Source organism: Tupaia chinensis, unplaced genomic scaffold (genome assembly GCF_000334495.1).
Source record: "Tupaia chinensis unplaced genomic scaffold, TupChi_1.0 Scaffold143758_1, whole genome shotgun sequence".
Taxonomy (NCBI): Eukaryota; Metazoa; Chordata; class Mammalia; order Scandentia; family Tupaiidae; genus Tupaia; species Tupaia belangeri.
In genome coordinates, this window is record NW_006203607.1 from 101,333 (window position 1) to 120,417 (window position 19,085).

Here is a 19,085-nt window from a genome sequence, read left to right on the forward strand (position 1 = left end):
TGGGGACCTGCAGGTGGGACTAAATAAAACCAAGAACCTGCCCAGTCTTGACTCCACAAAGATCTTTTTTTTTTTAAGTATTTATTTCCATTTGTTATAATTATTTTATAATTTGACCAGAGAGAGTGGCAGAGAGAGAAAGGAAAAGCGAGAAAGCAAGCCACCAGGTCCAGGACTCAAACCTTGGTTGGCCATGTGGGAGTCCAGCACCTCAACTGCCATGCCACTTGCTGGCCCCTCCACAAAGATCTTTATTAGCTCTGTAGAGTAAGGGTTCTGGCTCTCCCCCTACAGGAGATGAGTGTTCCTTCTAAATAGGAGATTCTGGAGGTCCCACTCTGGCCAGGCCCAGGAGAGCAGATTTTGAGCTGTTTTATTGGCTAATTCCAACCCGCTTTTCAGGGCTGCCATCCCTGCCAAGTCCAGATGGTGCTGTCGGACTATGAGTTCCCTGCACAGCCCCCCAGCCTTCTGCACACCCCTCACCCTCTGTTTGACGGGTTTAATTCAAGTCCCCTGCATCTCCTCTTTCCATTTACTGCAAAGCCAGCAAACCTAACACAGGAAGAGCCAAAAAACCCAGGTGCTCAATAATCCAAGGTCTGCTGCTTGTCAGTTATCCCAGGCTGCCTTTCCGTCAGGATCTTCCTAAGCCAAATACAGCACAGCATCAGACTCTCCAGGATGGATGGGACCTTTTCAGTCATTAAGCCCAAACCACAGCATGCTTGAGCAGCTGCCAGCCCTACCCCCAGCGTCTCCCTCTCCCAGCTGTAAAGCTGCTGTCTGCCAGCTTTTGTCCCTTGGCACTGAGCCAGTCACAGGAAGGAGCTGTGGTGACTGCTGGGGGGTGTGTGGGAGGGGGAGGCAAGGGGACAGGAACCCTTGGAAAGCCTGGCATGCAGTTAAGTGCTTCACATTCAGGACTGTGTTTAGAGGTGACAAAGCTAAGATTTAGAGAGATGAAGTGACTGTCCCTAGGTCGCCTAAGCTTGAAGTGATCTAAGACAGGAATTGAACTGGATCTAACTGCTGCCATCACTTTAGTCCACAGTGCCTTCCATGAGGTATGCCCTTGACAGCTAGGAGTGAATGCGGTTGCTGTGATGCCTCCCGAGTGATGTGGGAGTGAGAAATCTATCACCTTAAGAGACACAGCACTCAAGCTCCCCTTGAGGAGGGAGCCATCTTTGTTTAGGAAAACCCTTTAATAAGCCACCTACAGTAAAAGGTAATATCGAAAAGAGGAATGGCGATAGTGAGAGACCATAAATGCATCTGGTTTGTCCCAAGAAAGGGAGACAGGAACCACATGGAGTGAAAGGTGAGTGGAGATTCCTTTGTATTGTTTGAGAAGCACGTTCTATGAGTAGGATGCTAAGTCTGCATTGCTGCAATGTCTGCAAGTCCCGCCCACGTCATTGGAAGAAGCGAACACACACACACACACACATCCACACATGCACACACGCTCATTTGAATTTTGCTGTGTGTGAACAAGATAACATTGTTGCTTAAAGTGAGGTAGCTGAAGTCTGGAGTCAGCAGTGGCTGCTAAAATATAATTCACGGGAATCCAGAGACTCAGAACCAGAGCTCAGAATGATCAGACCTGTCTGGAACTCAAGGATAAGGAATCCTCAGCAGAGATTTGAAATACAACAGGGAAGAATCTGTGCCTAGTATCTGGCCACAAGGGGGAATGCACTGTGCAACAGAGGGAGGAAACTTTTGACTGCATTGCTGGTCACAGCTAGAGCATGTGTATCAAGCAGGATCCACCTCCCTCCCAGCCTGGGTGTGCCTAAGTTCAGGAACTTCAAACCCTTGGCCTCTAAGACATTCTGCAATAGGAAACATCAGCCAATCTTGGGCTGAGGAAGCCTTCAGTAGGCTTGACCTGGGCCTTCTCCCTCATGCCCCCTCAGTGAAGGGGTGGGGTGGAGCTAAGTGGTCTTGGCTGGTTTCAAGAAGGTGCAGACCACAATCCAGCTTGCATCATGGACGTCTCACCTTCGGAGCTCTCACCTAGAAGTTAACCCAGTGCTAAACATTTGACACCTGGCACATCATCACCATGTTAATCTCGAACAGCGGACTGCAGAAAGAGGGTGGGCCCAGGATGACAGCAAGGGCTAGATGCCAAGAGGAATAGAGCCACCCCTGGAGTATGCTAAACTGGATGGAGAATCAAATTGCGTGGGTCCAGCCTTGCTCTGACTGGCTAAGTGACTATGGCCTCTGGAACTCACACTTCTTATTTATACCTGGACTATTCTTCAAAGTACTGCTATTCCTGGGGTCTCACACAGGGTCCTATAGATGAAGTTTTAGTGTTGCTTGGAGGACACGAACCTCACAAAGGACACCAAACAGGGTTGGAATGTCAACACAGGCCTCAGGATGGTGCTGCATGCTGGCACAGAAACTGCACCTGGGGAAGGCAACTGAAGGCTTTGAAAAAGAAAGTTTTCACAATCACCTGCATGAGCTTTAGGAGGGAGGGCTGCAGAAACCAGCCACAGACTTGGAATGGAGTCATCATCTTTGGAAAGGATTAGAATATATCCCTGAGAAGGAGTCTTCCCGGTAAAATCATTTAAAAGCAACAATCTGTACTGATCAGAGGCACAGTCAAAAACAGCACAGGATTTTGTACTGGGCTACAACCCTATTTTAAGAATATTAAATTCAGGGGCAGTGACAAAGATGGCTGTTATCAGGGCCCTTCCCAAAACATCTGCAGCTACAGCTGCACAGGCTAACAGCAAACGGAAGGCTCACCTCCAGGTGCAAAGGAAAATACTAAGCTGAAGTGACCTGTTTGATCGACACTGGATTCACTGTCCCTAAATTCACCTCAGAAAGCTATGGCTCTGGGCTTTGCCTGCACGTGGTGTTCTGGTCTGCTTAACTTCTGGGAGGTTCAGCTATTACTTGGGTGGTCTTGGGACCGCCCAGCTAGCTTCTTCGATCTTCCCCAGATTTACTTACATTCAGCGTTCTCAAGACGCTCCTTAGGACTTCACGCAGGGATGAAGCACATCTCTCCCACTTCTTCAGGAGGTCGGAAATCCATGCATCTCATTATACAGAAGAGCTTCCAAGACCCTAATCAATACATGTTCATGACTTTTTTCATCAGAACAATCCACAGAAAGAGCCATTTGTTTCCTTCTTCCAGCTAGAATCCCAAATGATTCCAACTTCTGTGAAACTATCCCAGATCTTCTCCCCTTCCCTTCTTGCCTTTCTCTGTACCCACTGTCATGAAATACCCTCTTAGCTGGAAGCAGTGAGTCTGCAATTGTGACACTAATGGCTTATAATCTACTTATATTTTTCCTCAGATCCTAAAGATCTAAAGTCCCAAATCCACATCTGGGCAATCCCATACCCAACCAGACAGATAGCATGAAGACATTTTTCCCGAGTGCAGAATCATATATATTCGGAGTGACTGAGCTATTGGCATTCAAGTTTTGACCAGTTTCAAGATGCTACTACGAGATAATGGGAAGACCATATACAAACACTGTGACCTACGTTACATAAGGAAGACTTTGTTAGTTGGTATACAAGAGTCAAGGGTTTCAGGTTATATATGATACATCCACAAGGCTGTTTAAATACACTATGAGCCTCACCCTTTTCAGGTCTTAAGTTTTCCTGGCTGGAAGTAAGGCTTCTGAGAAGCTGCATTGTTTGTTAGGGCCCCTATCAATGTTTAAAGGGTTCATGGCTTCTTTCTTAACTCCCTCGTGAGAAGGGTGATGAGAAAGTTATAAAACCAGATGCAGAAAGTGTGCTATCACCACCTTCCACATAGTGAACTTCTGTGAAACTATCCCAGATCTTCTCCCCTTCCCTTCTTGCCTTTCTCTGTACCCACTGTCATGAAATACCCTCTTAGCTGGAAGCAGTGAGTCTGCAATTGTGACACTAATGGCTTATAATCTACTTATATTTTTCCTCAGATCCTAAAGATCTAAAGTCCCAAATCCACATCTGGGCAATCCCATACCCAACCAGACAGATAGCATGAAGACATTTTTCCCGAGTGCAGAATCATATATATTCGGAGTGACTGAGCTATTGGCATTCAAGTTTTGACCAGTTTCAAGATGCTACTACGAGATAATGGGAAGACCATATACAAACACTGTGACCTACGTTACATAAGGAAGACTTTGTTAGTTGGTATACAAGAGTCAAGGGTTTCAGGTTATATATGATACATCCACAAGGCTGTTTAAATACACTATGAGCCTCACCCTTTTCAGGTCTTAAGTTTTCCTGGCTGGAAGTAAGGCTTCTGAGAAGCTGCATTGTTTGTTAGGGCCCCTATCAATGTTTAAAGGGTTCATGGCTTCTTTCTTAACTCCCTCGTGAGAAGGGTGATGAGAAAGTTATAAAACCAGATGCAGAAAGTGTGCTATCACCACCTTCCACATAGTGCAGTCTCATCTGTTAGCTCAGGCCAACCTCAAAGCACCTCCAGGAGGAAAAGTCATTCCATTCCATCCCTTTATCTGCTCTATGGACAAATGGAGGCTCAGAGTTTCTGAATATGCAAGGTCGAGCAGATGTTTAAGGGGGAGCCAGAACAAGGCTCTGATTTCATACCCCATGTTCTTTCCAGCAGGCCTTGTGGGCAGCTGTGACAAGTGTTGAGCCGGACCACCTGCTGAGGCTCACAGAGCCCACAGCTAGCCACAGTGTGGTAATTCCTGGAGGAGGGGTGAGGGGCCAACTGTGATCAGCCTTCTCTGCTTCTAGATGAGCTAAGTTCTAGCCCATGATGCCAGTGACTACAGAGGTCACTAATAGCTGGGAAACAAGCCTCTTTGGCAAAGGAATCTGGAAGTAATCATAGGTGCTCTACTTAGAATGGGGCTCTGCTAACATCCTTTTAAATAAAGTGTGGAAACACTAACCAGTGGAAATGAGGGAATGCAGCTTCCAGAAGGTCATCACTTGGTTCAGATGTTTGGACAGAAAGCATCTGACCAAGTCCAGCGAGAACAAACCTAAAACTGTCCATCTTCTAAAGCCACCCTGAGTGGTAAAGGTACATGTCTTAACCTACATAAAAGTGAAAGATGATCATTTTTCAACTGTACAAGACACATTATAGGGTTACAGTTCAGTGGCATGCACCCTGTGTGGACTGCATTTAAACTATAACTTTATAGAGTGACGTGTCCATTCCATGGCACCAAACATTTTTCAACTGTACAACTGTAACTTGGTGAGATACGGTTTTAACTACATTTGAAAGCCAATTGCTATTTAAATGTGTGGTGAAAAACATGTAGTTTAACTTTATACACATTTTACATTGACAGCAGAATAAGTGCAGGTATTTATATACCCAAATGGGTGGTATTACCTTCAAAGTAGTCACCTTGAGGAGACGTATGTTTATTCTAGTGGAGCTGACCTTACTTGGAACATTTCTAGAACCCTCTTTGAAAAGTGTCAACTTGTAAGCTTCTTTGATTTGGTAAATCTTTAAGGGTAGATCTATTTTTTGAGGAATAGCATTCTTTTTTAACATTCAAAGAGCATTAGAAAAGAAGTCTGATACACAAAATGTGGGACAGAGCTTGGGACCACTTTAGTGGGCAAATGGGAGATGGTGGATAAAAAAAAAAAAAAAATCAAGGCCTGACTCTAAAGTTGTGAGGCCCCTTTCCTTGCATGGCTTCAAAGATAACCCCAAAGAGGAATTCTAAGTGCTCTTGGCACATGCAACATTACAGTTCAAGAGTATGGTCTCCCAAGGAACTAACTCCAATTATGAGGACTCCTGAGTGCATGTGTTCTCATGGACTTGGTTAAAAAGGTAGCCTTGCTCATTTCCAGTCATACTTCACATGAACAGAAATGAAAAACTCCATCTCCATGATTTCTCCCAAGGGAAGGATCTTATCTACTACTTGAAGAATTAAAACGAAAAGCACTTGGTGTCGTATCTACATTACCCCACCACCCCTCTCCAATGTGCAATGAGTAATTCCTGATACCTGAGACTCCCCAGTGTGGAAAAGTGGGTAAGGACAGGTCTCTGGAGCCTGGATAAGAGTAGACTGTCAGGGGATCAGAGCATGTTTCCAATGGCTCTATCTACCCAATAGACTCAAACACCAAGTCATACAAGGAAACCTCCTACAGCTAAGCAGTAGTTTCAGGAGAGGCAGGGTGGTGGGGGGAGAGAATCTTTCCGTAGCTCACTATGGTAAAAACCCAGGGGCTGCTAGATGACAAATGAACAGTCCATTGAAAAGGAAGTCCATGGTGTTCGATTCTAGTGCACGCTTAAGAAACAAAGTGTGTGGCCACTAGCTCACTGAAGTGCATTTCTGGCTGAGGCCAAAGGCAGCAAAGGTGCAAGAAGCTGCTGGGGCTGGCGTTAGTCGAAGCAAGGCCTATCAATTCAGAGTGGCAAAGCAATTTGTAGAAAGCCCCAGTGACAAAGCAGGACATCTGCCAACCAGCGAAGTCAGAGAATGCTCGATTTCACTTTCTACAAAGTGCTTCATTGAAAATGCTAATGAGAAAGCTCCCTAAAACATCATATCCTGAGTGTCAGAGAAATAGGGTCAAGATGGTGACTGATGGGGAGCAGAGACTGATCCTCTCATAGTGTTTGAACTGTGTATTCTCCAAGCATCACACACATACTTCACGAAGAACACATTCCTGCAGTCACATTCCGCCTCGTCTGCACACAGTTGTCTCGTGGTTATCTCTGACCACAGTATTTCCAGGAGCCATTCCCAGTTCACGGACTCCACTGTGAGGAGCCAGAAGCAGTGGCACAGGATCAGTGTCCTGAAGTCAGCCATGGTGTCACAGAGCTGGCAGCAGACCTCAGTCTCAGATCGATCAGTCGGGATGTTGTTCTTGGTGAGTGTTTTTATATTAGTCTTTGTAAAAACCACAAAGCTAGGCCATTTGCTTAAATCATCATTAGAAAGAATGCTGAGTGCCCAGATGGGATTTCTAGTTTCTGTGCAAACGATATCACATTAGTCCAGATTTTATTCACTCAAAACGACTAGGGAAGCAGTAGGATTTGGTTTCAGTGCTGCCAAAAAGCAGAAATTCATTTCAGTTTTAATTCTGAAGCAATCCTGTTGTTAATGTTGTAGCCAGGTTCCGGCAGCATGGGGGGCGGGGCCCCTGCTGTGCTTGCTGAGGAATCCCGGATCTCTCCCAGTTCAGGCTCACTCTCACTAGAGGTAGACCCGCCGTTGATGCTGTAGACGCTCTCGGCAACTCCCTGAGCTGAAGCACAGCCATCGGGCTCGTTCTTCTCCCTAGGACTCGACAGTCCCGGGAGGACGGCCATCTTCCCAGTCTGCCTGTTGGGCAGCAAGGACATGGTGTAGTCTGCGATGATCCCACCCACATCTAAATTGCACGCCTGGTCGAAGGCTAGGAAGCCGACGTTAGCATTTGCCTCACACACCACAAAGGAACCATCGTCCATGATAAGCAGGTCGATGCCACAGAAGTCCATGCCCAGGATGTTGGACACCTGAATAGCCAACTGCTTGCCTTGTTCCGTCAGTGGGCACATGACACCCACACCACCTGTGGGGAAAGCACAGTGACATAAAGGTGACAATGGATACTCGCTGATAAGTCTAATGACTATTCAAGGAAGACATAGGGGTCTATGGAGGAAGGGCAGTGAGACAGGCACTGTGATTACTCACAGATCTAGTTGAAAATTGGGTCGCCCTTTGAGAAAACAATATGGTCATTTCTCTCTCTCTCTCTTTTTTTTTCCTTTTTAACGTTTTTGCCATAGGGTGTGTGCACTCTCTGGAGAGAGGTAGAAAGTACTTCTCAGGATTTTAGGCATGTGCACACATGTGCCCACTGTGCTTTTCAAGCCACTGACTGGGTCCAGGACTCAAACCGTCGTTGGCCATATAGGAGTCCAGTGCCTTAACCACTGTGCCATCTGCTGGCCTCCTATATGGTCATTTCTTATCTAGAGTCTTTAAAATGCTCAAACCCTGGACTAGCCATCCTACCATGGAGAAAATAATTTTATGAAGGGAAAAATAGCTTTATGCACGAACATGTTAATAGTTGTGTTATTTAAAATATTGGAAAATCACAGTGCCTAACACATAGTGGGCATCCGTAAATATCTACTGAGTAAAGAAATGAAAAATCAGGGCCAGCAGGTGATGGTTGAAGTGCTGGACTCCCACCTGGACACCTGAGGTTTGAGTCCTGGGCCTGGCGGCTTGGGAATCATGCAGGACATGCCCCAGAGAGTTAGGGAGAGGAGACTGTGGCGTGGCCATCCCCTCTGGGGAGTGGTTTCTCACTTTCCCTCTCACTGTCTGTTTTTCTCCAGTGAGCACATGACCTATGGCAAAAACCTTGAAAAAAAAAAAAAGAAAAATTATTATCTAAATATTTCACAACAGAGGAGGAAGACAGCCTACCACCATTATAATTTTTTAAAATAATGCTCATAGAGAGTTTATAAACCATGGGAAAACACTTCAGTGTGGTCAAAATTATGTGAAAAGATATTGTCATTAAAAAAAAAAAAGAGTGGAAATAAAGACACCAAAATCTTTACAAAGGTTGTCTCTAAATGGTGGGGATAATGATATATTTTCTTATTTTACTTTGCTGTATTTTGAAAAGTCTCTACACTGAGAATTTATTCCTTTTATTACTAGGAAAAAATAAACTTCTGAGGCCAGCAGTTAGCATAATGGCTATGTCGCTGGATTCCCACATAGCCGACCGCAGTTTGAGTCCTGGACCTGGTGGCTTAAACTCACGCTGGGCGCATGTGCGTGCATGCCCAAGATCCCAAGAGGAGAATGGAGGAGAAGGGATTGCAGCATGGCCATCCCCCTGGGGCGGTGATTTCTCACTTTCTGTCTCTCTGTCTCTCTCTGTGTGGTGAGTGCATGTGCCCTGCAGCAAAAACCTCTCCAATAAATAAATAAATAAATAAATAAATAAAATTTATTGGGGCCAGCAGGTGGCGTGGAGGTTAAGGCGCTAGATCCCACATGGCTGACTGTGTGGTTCACATCCCAGACCTGGTGGCTTTAAAATCACACTGGGCATGTATGTGTGCATGCCCAAAGTCCTGAGGAGACTGGAGGAGAAAGACTGCAGTGTGATCATCCCCACTAGGGAGGTGATTTCTCATGCTCTCTCCTCCCTGGGGACATGCACTCATCACAGACAGAGAGAGAGAGAGAGAAAGTGAGAAAGCAACCTGCCAGGTCTAGGACTGAACCACAGTCGGCCATGTGGGAATCAGTGGACTCCACCACCATGACACCCACTGGCCCCTACTTCTCTATTTTTAAGGAGAAAGAGATGGAGAGGATTGTGAGACCAAATCCCATATCAAGGATAGAGTATCTGCTTTTGACTTATTAAAAAGCTGGGACCAGGGCCAGCAGGTATCATGGTGACTAAGGCACTGGATTCCACATAGCAGACTCCACAGTTTTAGTCCTGGACTCTGGCTTGCGAAACACACCAGGTGCATATAGGTACGTGCCCCAAATCCCAAGAAAATGTAGAAGAGATTGTGGCATAGCCATCCTCCCTGGGAGGGTGATTTCTCATGTTCTCTGTCCATCTCTCTAGTGAGTGCACATACCCTGTGGCAAAAATCTTTAAAAAAAAAAAAAGAAGAAGAAGAAGCTAGGACCAGGCTTAGATGCTGTGGTAGAGCAGTAATGCAATGCCTGCAAAGCTGGAGACCATATGGCAGAACCTGGGTTCAGATCCTGGGGTTAACCTGAAAATATGCCAGGTATGTGCACAAGTTCTCCAGATACTGAGAGCTGGAGGGCTGGGGAAAAGGATCGTGCAATGACAACACCCCATTGAGAATGTTTCTCTCACTCTTTCTCATGTGCACACAGAAGCACTATCATTAAAAAACAAACAAAAAAAGCTAGGACCTCAGATTTTAATGTCTCCATTTAGTCTCCCTGGAAAGACTGCATAAGGAAAAGGTTATGAAAACAGTCTTAAAACGGCTTATTAAGAAAACAACATAGGGGACCTGCAGATGGTGTAATTTTACTTCACTGGATTCCCACGCAGTCTACCGTGGTTGAGTCCTAGACCTGGTGGCTTAAAACTCATACTGGGTGCATGTGCATGCATGCCCAAAATCCCAAGAGGAGAATGAAGGAAATGGGATTGTGGCATGGCCATCCCTCCAGGGAGTAATTTCTCTCTCTCTGGTGAGCGCACATGCCCTATAGCAGGAAAACAAAACAAAACAAAAACAATCTCTCTTTAAAAAAAAAAAAAAGAAAGAAAACATGGATACATTAAAATAGTCCTTTCTTTTTTTTTTTTGGAGAGGTTTTTTCACTATAGGGCGCGTGTGCTCGCCAGACAGACAGAGAAAGACAGGGAGACAGAAAGCGAGAAATCAGCCCCCAGAGGGGATGGCCACGCCGCAATCATTTCTCCTCCATTCTCCTCTCGGGATCCTGGGCACGCACGCACACGCGCCCGGCGTGAGTTTCAAGCCACCAGGTCTGGGACGTGAACCACAGTCGACTACTTGGGAGTCCAGCGACATAGCCATTATGCTGACTGCTGGTCCCCAAAATGGTCCTTTCTTTATTCATGGTAGAGTTTATGCGCACACATCCAAGATGGAGAAAGAAACAGAGAGGGAAAGATGAGCACGCTCCACAGGCTCCGGTCACACTGATCCCCTTCCTCCAGTTCTCTGCCCACTGCAGACTGGAACACATGCCCGTTGTGTTTCAGGCTGACTGGGTGGGGGATTCAAACCACAGTCATCATGTAGGATCTATTAATAACTCCTCTTGAGTAATGCGTTACCACTATGCCAGGGAGCCGGCTCATGGAAAACATTTAAATCCACGTGGTTACTAAAGAATGGATTCTACAAGAAGTTTAATACTATGGCCCTACATGTGATTATCATGAAAATGAAATGTGATAACATGTAAGGTAGTTAACACTGTGTCAACCTCAGCCTAGCACTTAATCCTATGCGGCTTCATCACATTATCTTAGAATTATCTGTCTACATGTCTTCTTTCCTGGAACTCATGCTGCTGGAGGTCAGGAACTCTCATTATCTACACCCCAACATCTACCACAAAATCTGCTCATAGAACTGCTCGATACATGTTAATGAAAAAAGGAACCAATCAGTGTCTAAGGCTCTTTATTAGTGAACTTGGTATACTCATCTATGGTGATTTAGGAAATAACAATTGTTGGTATTTTATTCCTATTAACCAACACACAAATTCATTCAATGAAGCTGATAATAGCTTTCTTTGAGAAGGGTGAGAATTTACAGCCCTCCTAGAATATCTCCATTCACCACAATGGAAAGAAGTTCTATCAGTAGGGTAACAGAATGGGATTGTGCAGTCAACCAAAGTATAAACTGTAGCTTTCAAATAGTATTGTACATAAAAGGAAAGCCCAATTTTTAATCAACATATAAAATTAAATATGATATAGATGATATTAGTTTATGTAAAATGTAATAAAAAATATGATATTAGTGGAACCAGCAGGTGGCATGGTGGTTAAGGCGCTGGATACTCCCACATGGCCGACCATGGTTCAAGTCCTGGACCTGGTGGCTTGCTTTCTCATTTTTCCTCTTTCTCTCTGTGTCTCTCTCTGGTCAAATTAAAAAAAAAAAAATTAAATTAAAATAAAATAAAAAATGGATGAATAAATAAGATTTTAAAAATATATGATATTAGTTTATATCCTTACTATTGATATTTCTGGCCTGAGATGTTGCAATGCTTTCTAAACTCATCTCCCTACTTCGTGTTTTATGCCTCAATCCATCCTTTACCCAAACAGGAATTTTTCTCAGATGCTGGTCCTGTTACTCCCTTTTTAAACCTAACTGGTAAGGGCGAACCACGTGGGATACAGCTTCCTTAACCGCTGAGCTACGGGATGGCCCCTTCGTTCTTTTAAACATAATAAATTTGTTATTTGGCGATACCCACTTACAAGACAAGGTTCAAAGGTCAGTGCCTTCACACCCCTGGCCTGACCTGCGTCACAACAATTATACTCCATAACTCCCCCTCCTTGATTGCTTGCTGCTGTAGAAAAGAGTTTGTTTCTCATTCTCATCTGTGAGATCCTGTGTCTAGAAGAGGGGCTGACAAGACAATAGGGATCAACATGCATTTACGGAGCAGGTCCAAATGACCAGATGAAAAATACTGGTGGCCTTCCACGACCACTGACTGCACTTTTCCACCTTACCGAGAGAACAGTTGCTTTGCATCCGTCCGTCTGTGGAGCAGCGAAGCATAGAGCCTATCACCTGGCCCCCAACCACCACTACCCGGATATCTTTTCCGTGGGACTCCTTCACATACTTCTGGAACAGGTAGGGCACATCATGGCGGATCAGATGGCAGATGTCTGAGAGGTGATGCTTATCTCTTGCCAAAAAAACAGCTTTTCCTTTAAGAAGAAAGATAAAGAACAAGAAGTGGTTAGAGAAGCTTCTGGACTGTGTCCTTACCATCCTGCCTCCCTGTTCCAGACAGTCATCAATTCTCTCTGAACTTGCCTCGCTCTGGCTCCTTCTACTTCTCTGGTCAGATTCCTGGTTCTTATCACACTGCCATAGAGCTTTATTTTCCTCAGGTCTTAATACCGTTGTCCCTCCCCCGGCTCCCCTCACCTCTACTCTTTTCTCAAAATGAAAAATAATGGATTCCAGAAACAGAGGGAAAGGGCCAAAAGAAAATCCTAAGGAGCTAATCAATTCCATTCCAGAACAGTTAATTAGCATCTCCTATCAACCCCGAGGACACTGATTAAGCAGAGTCTATGTCTAATTCTTTTTTTTTTTGGAAATCCCTCAAGCCTTACACTGGACTTATTGCACAGGGCAGATGTCGACTAATGTTTACAGAACATAATTAATTGAATATACTTTAGAGGAATTCCAAGTCTAGACGGTGAGAAAGACCCAAAAAAGATTATTACAAGGAGCGCGATATAACATTAGGAGAGGTCTATGTACTATGCTGTGGGAGTTCAAAGCTAGGAACCATGGACAGAAGTCCTTTTTTTTTTTTTTTCTTTTTTATTTGCCAGAGGATGCATGTACTCACTGAAAGACAGGGAGACAGTGGGAGAAGACAGCACCCCTAATGGGTCACAGTTATGCTATAATCTCTTCTCCATTTCTCCATCCTGTAGGGATTTGGGGCATGCATACACACATACATACCCAGTGTGTTTTTCAAGTCACCGGGTGTGGGACTCGAATCACATGGTTGACCCTGTGGGATTAGGCTGCCTTGACCACCAAGTTATGTGCTGGCTCCTTTCTTTCTTTTAAACATAATAAATTTATTATTTGCCCATACCCATTTAATTCCAAAAGGAATGGCCTTACTGATCTCTGAAGAAAGCATTTCTTCTTGATTCTAAATTCTTTATTTTGTGCTTGACTCACCCATGCTTTTCTAATTAAGTAGCATCTGCTTTCTTATTTGCATATTAGTTAGCAGATGTAAGCGGGAGTTCCCAGTAAGTTTGCACTGCAAGTCTGACAATGAGCATGCCCAGTCTGAGCATTATTTTTTGCAAATACGGAAGAAAGAGATTGGTTTTCCCAAGTTTTGTGTTACTATCCTAAAAGGAGTGGAACCCTTCTGAAGTCTCAAAAAGAGCAATGGACCTCAGTTCCTAGCAGTAAATAAGACTGAAAAATAACCTCCAACCAGGACTCATATCATCCCTGAGACAACTGGACCCTACACACCCGCCAGAGCTGGAAGAGTAAGACCATGTGATTTAAAGATGTCCAAGTGATAGGTGGTAAGAAGACATGCTGTCCCTTGTGCACTGTGTCAGGAAGGGTGGGGAGGGCCCCAAAGTAGGCATAGGAGGAAACAGGAGAGGCCAGCGAGTGGGTACAATGCAGCATCAGTGTTCTGAGTCTTGCTCAATGAGCAGAAGAGCAGTTAGGCATTTGATACCAAGAGACCTGGAATCTGGCAACACATGTGGCCAACATTCAGGTATAGGCACTGGGGTCCTCTGGACATGGGGTACAATTTTTAGCAGAGATACGGGCTAGAGATAAGGACTGGGTTCCTTAGTTCCTGGCATAGATGCTTTAATATAGAACTTAGTTTGCAGTTAATAAAGGAGCTACAGTGTTAAGGCAAGGAGAATAGGGGAAGGGCATCAAGATTAATTATCTACTAAGATCCAACCATTTTGTTTTTTATTATTTAATTTATACTTCACACGAGCCCTATGAAGCCACTACAACAAGAATGGTTGTTCCTGATTTACTGAGGAAAGAAGGGTCTACAAGGTGAGTTAACTTCCTCATGGACTCAGCCTGTGCACTCACTGCCTTTAGATTGATTGATTGATTGACTGATTTCTTTCTTTCTTTGAGAGGTTTTGCTATAGGGTGTGTGCACTCGCCAGAAAGAGAGAGAAAGACACAGAGACAGAAAGCGAGAAATCACCCCCCACGGGGGATGGCCATGCCACAATCCCTTCTCCTCCATTCTTCTCTTGCGATCTTGGGCACGCATGCACATGTGCCTGGCATGAGTTTAAGCCAGTGTGTCCAGGACTTGAACCATGGTTGACTACATGGGAATCTGGTGACGTAGCCATTACACCATAGTCTCTTTAGATTTATTTCTAAAGCCTAGAGTCTAACTTAACCACTATAACTTAGATTACTCCCTATACATGTTTCCTGAACAATATGAAAATGAAACTAAGACCACAATTACATTTACATGAAAATAAATAAAATAGGAATAAGTTTAACCAAGGAAATTCAAGACTTAATATACTGAAAACTATAAAACATTGCTGAAAGAAATTAGAGATCTAAAAAATATAAAGACAAATCATGTTCATGAATCAAGATGGTAACTGTTAAATCAATCTATAAATTCAATACAATCCCTATAAAATTCCGACTTCCTTTTATTGGAAAAATTAACAAATGAATCCTAAAATTCATATGAAAATTCAAAAGATTACAAATAGCCAAAATAATCTTGAAAAAGGACAAAGTTAGAAACGGATACTTCACAATTTCAAAGGTTACTACAAAGGTACAGTAATCAAGACAGTGTACTATGGCATAAAGATAGTCATATACTGAGAGAGAGAGGGAGATGCCAATGGTATAAAATTGAGGGCCCAAAAATAAATCTTCACACACAAAAATAAATGCTATAGGGTGTGTGCACTCGCCAGAAAGAGAGAGAAAGACACAGAGACAGAAAGCGAGAAATCCCTTCTCCTCCATTCTTCTCTTGGGATCTTGGGCACGCACGCACATGTGCCTTTGACAAGGGTTCCGAGAACATTCAGTGGGGAAAGAATAATCTCTTCAACAAATGGTATAAGGAAAACTGGATGTCTACATGCAAAAGAAAGAAGTTGGACTTCTACCTGATACCCTATACAAAATTAACTCAAAATGGATCAAAGAGCCAAATGTGAGGGCTAAAACTGTAAAACTCTTAGAAGGTAACATAGATGCAATCCTATATGACCATAAGTTGGGCAAGCACAAAAATGACATCAAAAGAGCATGGAAGCAGACCAGCAGATGGTGTGGTGGTTAAGGTTAAGGTGGACTCCCACATGGCTATCTGTGGTTCAAGTCCCAGACTCAGAGGTTTGAAACTCACACCAGCACATGTTCATGCATGCCCCAAATCTCAAGGGGAGAATGGAGGAGAAAAGACTGTGGCATGGCCACCCCCCCAAGAAGGTGATTTCATATGTTCTCTGTCTCTCTGGCAAGCAAATACAAAAACATAATATGGAGACAAGGATTAAAACCAAAAAACATTTATGGCTTAGCTGCAGTGATGCAGGGGGTGGGGTACATTACATAATGCTGGAGCCATATAAGAGGCCCATATAAGAGAACTTGGGCCAACTGGGCCATGCTAGGTGTGGCCATATGTGCCAATGATCCTGGATAGGAGGCTGGTGGACAATCACAGCATAGGGAGAGCCTGTCAAAGTTTCCTGTCTCTCTATCCCATTAAAGACATAAATAAGATAAACTTAAAATAAAGAAGTTCTTATGCATCAAAGATACTATCAAAAAATGAAAAAGCAACCTACAGAATGGGAAAAAAATACTCAAATTATTAATCTAATAAAGATCTAGGGGCCGGCAGATGGTGTGGTGGTTAAAGGCACTGGATTCCCACATGGCTGACCGTGGTTCGGGTCCTGGACCTGGTGGCTTGCTTTTGTGCTTCCCCCCACCCCTCTCTCTCTCTCTCTGCCTTTGTCTGATCAAATGAAATAATAGTAATAACAAATGGAAATAAATAATTCTTAAAAAAAATATATCTAGTATATACATTATACCAGGAACCTGTAAAAAAAAAAAAAAAAAAAAAAAGGGCAAGCCTAGCCACTATAGGTTAGCAGTAACATAAATGCCCTGCAAGGCTGGAAGCCATGTGGGCAACCATAACTTTGGATCCCTAGGCTGGCGTGAAGGCATACCAGTTGGGCACCCAGGATCCGGAGGAATTAAGAGAACTGGAGTGGGGGTTTACTGTGTGACAAGACTCCTCTCAATGGTATTTCTCTTTCTTGTGTGCATGAACATGCATGTGCTATCATTTATTTTTAAAAGAAGGGCAAAGGATTTGAATAAACACTACTCTAAAGAAGATACGCCAAGGGACAAGACGCACATAAAAATATACTTAGTATCATTAGTCATTAGAGAAATCAAAACCACAATGACGTACCATTCTCTAGCTATTACGCTAACTGCTGGTTGTGCTATCATTTATTTTTAAAAGAAGGGCAAAGGATTTGAATAAACACTACTCTAAAGAAGATACGCCAAGGGACAAGACGCACATAAAAATATACTTAGTATCATTAGTCATTAGAGAAATCAAAACCACAATGACGTACCACTTCATAATACCAGAATTGCTATAGTATACATCTAGGTCAATGGAAAAGTCATGACATATATTTCGATGTTTTTCTACACAAAAATGTGTCATGACTTTTCTTGACAACCTGATCAATTCAAAATAACAAGTGTGGGCAGAACCTCTTTGCTGGTGGGAATATAAAATGGCATAAACACTGTGGAAAAGTTTGGCTGTCCTCTAAAAGTTAAACAAAGAAATACCTTATGACAGCAACTCCCTTTCATTTCAAGAGAAATGAAAATGTACAGGGGCTGGCCCTTTCATGAACCCACATGGCCAACTGTGTAGTTCAAATTCTGGCCCTGGCAAGGTTTCCAATCTTGCAGGACATTTATGTTACTGGTAACCCATAGTGGCTAGGCTTGCCTTCTTTTTTTTTAAAAAAAAAAAAAAACTAGGCCTTTTATCGCTCTCTTTTTTTTTTTTTTTTACAGGTTCCTTATATAATGTATATACTAGGTCTTTATTAGATTAATTTGAGTACTTTTTTCCCCCGTTCTGTAGGTTGCTTGTATGATAAACATACCAGGTATGTATGTGTGCTTGTTCAAAATCCTGACAGGATGGAGAAATGGAGGAGAAGGGATTGTGGCATGACCATATCCCTCTGGGAGTTGCTTTCTTCTTTTACCTCTCTCTGTCTCTCTCTGGCAAGTACACATACCCTCTGCTTAAAAAAAAAAAAAAAGGAAGAAGAAGGAAATGTATAGGCTCAGCTACAATGGCACAGATGGCAGGACACTGCTACGTAATACTGTAGCCATATAGGAGACCCTGGGTTCAGATCCCAGGGCAGCCTGAACATGCTGGGCATGTCCACAGACTGGACTGTGGTCCTGGCTGACTGGAAGGCTGGGAGGAGGATTATGACAGATGAGACCCTGTCAGGAATATCTGTCTTTTTCTTTCTCTCTCATGAAATAAATAAACTAAAGGAAAAAGAATGAAAGTGTATGTTTGCACAAAAACTTGTACGCAAATGTTCACAGCACCATTATTCATAGAACTTATAAAAGTGGAAAACAACACAAACATCTACCAACTGATGAACAGGTATATAAAATATGGCATATCCAGGGCCGGCAGGTGGCATGGTGGTTAATGGCGCTGGACTCCCACATGGCCGACTATGGTTCCAGTCCCAGACCTGGCAGTTTGCTCTCTCACTTTCCCTCTCTCTCTCTCTCATTCTGTTCCTATCTGGTCAAATTTAAATAAATAAATAAAGCTAAATATAATAATTCTTTAAAAAAATATATTAAAAATAAATAAATAGATAAATAAAATGTGGTATATCCACACAACAGAATATTATTGACTCATAAAAAGGAATGAAGTAGTATTACATGCTATGACATGGATGGCCCTTGAAAATATTAAGCTAAATGAAAGAAGCCAGACAAAGGTTCATACTGTATGAATCCATTTATATGAAATGTAAAGACAAAGCCACAGAAACAGAAACTAGATCAGTGGTGGCCAGGGACTGGGGAGGGCAGTTGGGAATAACTTTCAATAGGTACAGAGTGTCTTTAAGATGTTATGAAAATGTTCTGAAAATAGTGTTAACAGCTGAAAAATGTATTGAATATGCCAAAACCACTGAGTTTTAGACTTTATAATGGTAAATTTTTCATGTGAATAATACCTCAATTTTTAAAACTTTAAACAATAATATATACCATTATTTAATTTCTGTTTATTGTCTAACTTGCTCTTCTACAATGTAAGCTCCTTAAAGGCAGAAATTTTTGTTCTTTTATCTCCAGAAGATAAGATGGTGCCTGGCACTTTTTTAGGCCCTCTCAAATATTATTAAATTTTATATGATTTATATTTTACCATAATAAAAAAAATTGGATGAGAGACTGAATTTTAGCAACCCCTAATGGGGGCATGGTCATGCCACAATCCCTTCTCCATTTTTCCATCTTGCCATGATTTGGGAAACATATGCATACATACCCAGTGTGGTTTTTTTTTTTTTTTTTTTGGAGAGGTTTTTGCCATAGGGCGCGTGCGCTCACCAGACAGAGACAGAAAGCGAGAAATCACCCCTCG

At 43.1% G+C, this 19,085-nt stretch overlaps 1 protein-coding gene across 2 annotated transcripts in view; it reads right to left on the reverse strand.

The window, feature by feature from the left end:
• Nucleotides 1-218: 218 nt before the first annotated feature.
• RIMKLA (ribosomal modification protein rimK like family member A) overlaps nucleotides 219-19,085 on the reverse strand; it is a 45,903-nt gene continuing 27,036 nt past the window's right edge. The window contains exons 4-6 of one of the 2 annotated variants that reach the window (XR_336905.3): nucleotides 12,307-12,510; nucleotides 4,446-7,602; nucleotides 219-3,818 (exon numbers count right to left, since the gene is read on the reverse strand). Coding sequence is in view for 1 of the 2 variants with exons in the window: in XM_006164911.3 (XP_006164973.1) it covers nucleotides 7,112-7,602; nucleotides 12,307-12,510 (695 nt within the window). In the remaining variant the exon portion in view is untranslated. Of the gene's footprint in view, nucleotides 3,819-3,861; nucleotides 7,603-12,306; nucleotides 12,511-19,085 lie in introns of those variants that run through there. The other variant, XM_006164911.3, reaches the window with a different exon arrangement.